Source organism: Gordionus sp. m RMFG-2023, chromosome 2, assembly GCF_954871325.1.
Source record: "Gordionus sp. m RMFG-2023 chromosome 2, tfGorSpeb1-WG-v2, whole genome shotgun sequence".
In the NCBI taxonomy this organism is placed as follows: domain Eukaryota; kingdom Metazoa; phylum Nematomorpha; class Gordioida; order Chordodea; family Parachordodidae; genus Gordionus; species Gordionus sp. m RMFG-2023.
Genome location: NC_088776.1, coordinates 52,247,537 through 52,254,962, shown reverse-complemented (window position 1 = coordinate 52,254,962; position 7,426 = coordinate 52,247,537). Strand labels below are relative to the sequence as shown.

Below are 7,426 nucleotides of genomic sequence, written 5' to 3'. Positions count from 1 at the left end.
CAAAATATGAATTGATAATCCTGTAAAATCACAATCTTTCAATTTTTTTGTTCGTCAGAAAATTTATAATAAATTTCAAAAAATAAGGATAAAATATTTATATGTCACACACAAAATAAAATTACATATAGTAAACGACTGCTAAAAATGTGCCTGAAACTTGGTAAGATTCGGCATTTATATACTTAACTGCGCTTATCAGTTAGAAATTTTATTTCCTGAATTTCAACTTGAAATGAGTATAAACTATAAAAGCCTTATGTGGGCTAAAGTTTCTCTATATTAGATGGAAAGAGTTAGATTAATATTCATTAATAAATCAAGTTTTTTTACTCGCTGCAGTCAGCTCATTTACTCTAATAAAATTCAGTTACTAATTATTATTGAAACTTCAAAATAAAAATTTTTTCAAATTGCTTTTTATTAAATTATTATGTCGCCGATTAACATTTCAAATATTATAATCCAATTTTGTACATTTGTGTAAAACTTTCAAAAGAAAATATATTATGTATAATTATGAATTCATACAAACTCAAAAATTTTTTTTCCCTATATATTCAAATTTTATTATTTATATCACGGTATAATTGATATTTTTTTAAAAAAATAAGAGGGTTCTATTATTCTCAATTAAATCTCTTTAGATATATCGCGCCCTCTTGTGGTCGATGCTTCAACAGCTGATATCAAAGCGTTTCTGATTCCGAATTTCTCTAGAACGTGAACCGCGCTTATAGTAGTTCCACCGGGAGAACATACTGCGTCTTTTAATTCGGCCGGATGTTTTCCGCTTTGCAACATTAGTTCAGCTGAGCCCTGTTTAAATTTTTTTAAAAAATATTTATGAATTATCAATTAGACTAAAAAAAATTAACATAAATTAAATTTAGGTTAAAATGTAAATTTTAAATAAAAAAAAATTCTTTCTCTCAATAGCTAAATTATTCGCCAAAATAAATCACTAACAATTTTCTCCTTCCATCTTGCCAATCATGAATCACATATTACATGATTAATTATAAGTCATAAGATATACTATGATAATTAAATGTATAATAGAAATTGATTTTATTCAAATATCTTTATTTCACAATATTTTATATAGAAGTAAAAACTAAAGAAATAGTTAAATAATTATATAATAGATAGAAGCATATATGATTAAATAAAACAGATTTCAACGAAAAATTTTGAATGGGAACAATTGCCAGACATATCTAGTATATGATCTAAAAGGAAACCGCAAGTGATCCAATCTTATTAATAGTATGTAACTAACAGTTAGCCAAAGAAAATATATGAAAAAAAATATAAAATAGTTATATTTAAAAAAAGACGAAATTCTCAAAGAAAGGATATCTTCAACGAGGTTATGAGTGATCGTGCCAAAGTATTATAAGAATCAGTATCGAACCTTTTATACCAAGGACATCAGGGAATGACACGTATGAAACATTGGCTTACAATGTGGCCAACAGTAAATAATGATAATGAAAAATTTGTAGAAAAATATAGACACGACTACATCTAGATTTTGCTGGGCCTTTTAAATGAAAATTTTGGTTAAAAATTATAGATAGTAATAGCAAATAGTCAGAAATAATGTTACTCAATTCAACAAATAGTATAGAAGCTATACAATATTTAAACAAATTTTTTAGAAGATTCAGAACCCCAAAATCAATTGTGATCGATAACCGACCGCCATTTCAGGGAAAAATATTTAAAGAATTTTGCAAAAACTTACTAATCAAACATATTTTAATATTGAAGGCGAGAGATCTTTACAAACGTTTAAAAATTTCTTAGAAAAACGCGTAACTCAAGGGATAAATTTCTATTCGCCTACAGAAATACTTCGCATACAATCACAAAATCTTCAACCGCATCACATATACTAAATTTTGAACCACAAGGCTAGTTAAATAAACTAAACATACAATACGATGAAGAAGGAAGGAGATTATGTGGAAAATACAAAAAAAATTGAGATGAAATGGAAACAGATTTTCAGGGAGATCCATGGTGGGATCCAGTCCAAGTAAGTAAACAGATTGGTTCAATGTCTATCTCATAAAAGGAGAAGAAGGATTATGGAGAACGCATTCAGATCATTTAAAAACCAGAGCCGATAACAACATGGAAACTTCAATTAATTAATAAAATCTGCAGATTCGGTAAAATAGGAATTAGTTAAAAAAACCGTTTATTATAGAAATGAACATTTCATGGTAACGATAGCTGCGACCGCAGAACTTTTGACAGACGTGATAGGGATGGTGGAGGCAGAACCGCCGGAAAAGCGATATTCTCCTCGAATAAGAAAATCCCCTAAATGTATCAAAGTTAAAGGGTAGAAATGAGTTGTGTTTAAAATTAATGTTTTTTAAATATAAATTATTTGTATAAAATTAATTGTTTATATTATTATTTAATTTTTTACCGTTCAGTTTAAAATTAATTGATTATTTAAAAATAATATATAAACATTGAATAATAATTATAAGGGTTAATTATTAATTTAAGCATCAGTTAAAATTAAAAGTATAAGTCAATAGAAATGCCATGAGTATTGACCAATACCATATTGAAGACAATTAATTAAAGAGATATGATGCAATTATGGAGAATGGTATAAATTCAATCCGAAGTAAATGCAGTGAAGGCCTCATAACATGATTAAATAATGACTTATGATATAATTAGGTTTATTATGTCATGTTTTTTCTTAAATTATCATCATCTATCTACCCTTTAGTTTTACATCAACATTATATTGCAAAACAAAAAAAAAGGTCATATATTGAATGAGAAAGTATATTATACATTCATAATTTTTTTTAAAAAATAACAAAATAAATGTTATTCTTACTAATAATAAATGTGCTGCAAACTTTAAAGCTGTTGCTCTGGGAATCCCCATTTTAACACCTCCATCTGCTAATGCTTCTATCATTATAAAAACCTGATTCATTAAAAAATATATATTTAAGCCAGAAGTATATATATAATATATAGAACATCGGCACGTATGCAATTCACTATTAGGGGGTGGGGGATTAAATTTTTCAGAATTATTCTAGGAGTTATTTAAGAAATATCGTAAATTTCAGAAATTTATCAAGACCAATGCCTATATAATATTGACAATTTCAAATACGCAAACTTAAATATATATTAATGATAAAATATAAAATGTATTTCAGAGACCTGCAGAGGTACCATTTGCACGGCCTGGCCCGAATTTAAATATAAAAATTCGGCGGCTCGGATATTTTTTAAATATTTAATATTTATTTTTAGATGATAAAGATGATTTCAAATATTTGGTTAAAATATACGGCCTGACCCGGCCCAGGTATTTTTTTTACAAAAATTCTTTAGGCCAGTTGATATATTTTGAAATAATTAAAATACGCCCGGACATGCACTCGGGCCGGGTCTGCATGTCTCTGATATATATAATCGATGTATGAATCACTATAAAATTGTCACGAAAAAAAAACATTGTAAAAAAAATTCAATTCATTTAAGCATTAAAAATTCGATATATAAATATTTTAAAAAATAAATAAACGTTGGAAATATTGACAAATTTTCTTAAGAATTATTGCATGTTGTAAAAGTATTAATGTAAAATAATATGGTGTATTAAAAAAATGAGAAAAAAATATAATTAAGATCATTATAAATTTATAATGTAAAATTCAATCATCTTTGGGATTGAGCTAATTTCTCAATGATTTCATTGGTGCTTGGTATAAACTCTCTATGTGTATTAAGAAAGGCTAACACTCATTCAACCTGTTTTCAGAGGTATTACTTCTCTCAGTAATGTTGTTAAACGGCTCTAATTAAGCCGATTTTTAACAACGGCTAACTCAATATTCTATCCAGAGAAATATTATGCGAGCCTTAAGATTTTCGTCATAGATAGGTGTGAACATCTATTAGCGAAATCTCGAGGATATTGCAATACTGACGAATTGAGTTGGTCATTTTAAAAATCGGCTCAAATCGGTAACGACATTACTTTTCAGGTATATTTGTATTCTTGTTAAAGAAGAAAATAATCTTTCATTGATAGAAGTACTAATGGGTATTGCCAATATAATATTATGCAAATAGTCTAAAATCTGTTCAAAATTATGCTAAGCATCTATAGCATTTTTAAAGAACACTATAAACCATATTTAACCTTTTATGCCATAGTTTGCATAGATAGTAATGCATCGTGGGATACTAAAATCCTCACAATAAAAATCTACCAAATATTTAACTTTTTCTCATATTTGAAATAGATTCGGAAGAATTCTGCAGTAATATTATTTGAAGATTTGTTCATTCATCTGAGCTATAAAAGTATCAAAGAGGGAGATAAAGAGATCTATTTTATAGCATTCTCCAACTGATCCTTATATTAATACTGAAACGATGAGTTTGCCATGCTGCGAGTCGAGTTATTTAAATATTAAATTCAGAGATCTGCTTTTGACTCAACAATGACATATTATAAAATTTGTCATACATTTGCCCAAATTTTTTTAAATTAGAACAAGTTTCAAATAATTTAGTGGGAAATTTTAAAATGATAGATGATAATGCTAAGGAAAATTTGAAATTGGTATTAATTGACAGAATAAATTAGCAGCGTATTTATTTCTGCTGCTGTGAATGTGATAAATAAATGTAAAATAAATATATATGCGATAAGTGATACGAATCCGTAATATTTTTTAAAAAATATTTTAGACAGCATCTAAATTTTTTGGTTTTGGGGGCAGGATTTGCCTCCCCGCTCTTCGCATGTGCCTTCACTAATTAGAGGGAGGGGACTCAAGTCTTGTGGTTTTTTAAAAAATAAAATACCTAAAATTCCGGTTTTTAAGTTGAGCCTTGAAATTGTAAAGGCTAATGACACAACTGAATTTGGAAACTACTTTATAAATTACAACTTGACTGCATAAAATTTAAATAACCTATATATTCTACTTTTAATGCTGTGTACCAGAGTTGTTAGAAGGTACTTTTTAAATGAATCTAGTTACAGATACATCGCCTAAAATGGATCTAGATACAGATACAACTTTTGCCATATTTATATACAGGGATCATCGTTGTTCTTATTTTAATATTTTGTTCTCATTCAATTCAAATACCATAAAAAAAGTTATAAAAAAATGACAATACCCCAATTTTTATCATTCTTTCGAATAAATTCTAATTTAAAGCGAGTTGTAAAAAATTTTTTTTATATATTAAGCTTATAATTTGTTAATTAAAAGTTAATGGAATATTTATATATTAAAAAATTCTAAATAAATTTATTTGCTTAAAATAATTTTGTGCATCAATGGTATTGTTTTTAATAATTTGGGTGTCATGGCTAAGCAAGGAATTATATATATTCCTTTACATGAGAAAAATATCCTTCACAATCTTGATATATATAGATTCAAATGGGGAAAAAATAATATTTAATGAATTTTTAATATATTTTTTAATATGTAAATTTTTATATTTTATATATAAGTTTTTATATTTTGTAAATATATATTTTTTAATTTTTTATTATATTAATCTTAATATTTAATATATTATATGCTCATTTGTGATAAAATGAATTTTGCATTCAAATATTTTTATTTTTAAGATAAAAAAAATGTTAAATTACAGTATATCAAAATATATTTAAAAACAGATATATGTACCTCAAAAGATATAGATATTTGTTATAAAAATGTATCTAGATACAGATATGGCATTTTTGTATCTAGGTATTTCAACAACTCTGCTGTTTATAAATAAAAATTTAATTTGAATATACATAAGCTGGCCCACTGCCTATCAATCCCCCATAAGAGTTCATCAAACTTTCGGGAACAGGTTCACATATCCCTACACTTGAAAACAAAGTGGTAAGGATGTTGTCACAATCAATTATATTTTTTTCTTTACATAATGTTTTTATATTACAGTTGCTATTTGTGGAATATACAGATATTCCCTTTCCAAATAAGCTTGGTGTATTTGTCATAACCCTTGCAATTTTTAGCTGTCCTTGATTATTGTTAGGAAGCATCTAATCATAAAAAATCATTCAAATATATTTTTTATTTTATCAATAACATTACTTAGTTAACATACTTTTGATAAATTTTCCAATGTTATACCAGCAATTATAGATATTATAAAGGGATCTTTGAACTTTTTAGTTGCACTAAGTTCTATAGAATCCATAGCTTGTTTTAGATATTGAGGTTTAATAGCTAAAACAATAATATCACTGTTATAATATACTTCAGTGTTATCAATAAAGGTTTCAACTTGTTCCCCAATAATATTTTGGAATGATTTTGCTTTCGAAGGGGTGCTGCACTTTATGTTTTCAATTTTGATGAGATCTAAAACATTACATTTATACAATTAAAGTGTTAAATATTTTTATATAGTCTAGATTTTTCAAATAACAATATTTATATTTCAAGATACTCGATAAGTGTGAGTTTGGTAGTATTAAAATAAATATACCAAAAAATAATTATTGCTGAAAAATCCTTAGCATAAAAAATTAAAAAAAAAATTTACAACCAATTATACCATAATATTTTTTTAAAAATAGATATTTATTACCAGCTTTCAGAAAGCCTTTAGCTAATGCTTGTGCCATATTACCCCCTCCTATAAAACCAAATTTACAATTTTTTAAATTTAAGCACATTTTTAAGCAAACCAAACCTTTAAAAGTTATATATCAGATGTTTTACTGTTATATCCCAAACCTGCTTAAAAAATTCGAAAAGTTAGAAACATCGAGGAAACCTAATAATAAACCTTTATAAATATCACACATATGTTTAAGACACATTTTTATACTTTCATTAAAAATAGATTATTTTGTGTTTAAAGTTCTGAGTTTTTAAATGAAATATATTGATATTTTAGTAACAAAATTTTGTAAAAGCAATAATTTTATTTTTAAAAACTGTTCATTTGGTGAGAGCCAAATTTATACCACGGGGGTAAGGTTATTATAGTAAATATATTATGTATATATATTCACTATAATTATAAATTTAGTGTTGCTAAAAGGCTCGATCTTAAACGGCTAAACCAAAAATATATTATGCAAGTCTAAAGATTATGCTCATAGATGGCAGGAAGGTTTGGACTTATATTAACAAACAATATTTGCGTTATATTATCTTGGTGAAAATTTTAATTTGAAATTGGCTAAATCTAGTAGTTTAACAACACTAACAATATTCGAGTGTTTTACTTATAAACGATTTCGATTATAAAATATTTGTAATGTATAGTATCTAATCTATTTACTGATAAAAAATTACAGAAGCATTATGAGAATCATGGGTTCATATATAAGTAAATATTTCAAAAGAAGGAATGATTCAAAAGTAGAATT

General features: G+C 26.2%; 1 protein-coding gene across 1 annotated transcript; it reads right to left on the bottom strand.

Moving 5' to 3' along the window:
* Positions 1 to 541: 541 nt before the first annotated feature.
* Positions 542 to 6,735, bottom strand: LOC135924694 (pyrroline-5-carboxylate reductase-like). Its single transcript, XM_065459790.1, has 5 exons — positions 6,637 to 6,735; positions 6,151 to 6,407; positions 5,831 to 6,085; positions 2,876 to 2,968; positions 542 to 819 (listed from the first exon to the last, which is right to left on the bottom strand). The coding sequence occupies exons 1-5, from the start codon at positions 6,722 to 6,724 to the stop codon at positions 634 to 636; spliced, it is 879 nt and encodes a 292-aa protein (XP_065315862.1). The 5' UTR covers positions 6,725 to 6,735; the 3' UTR covers positions 542 to 633.
* Between the last annotated feature and the right edge of the window lie 691 nt (positions 6,736 to 7,426).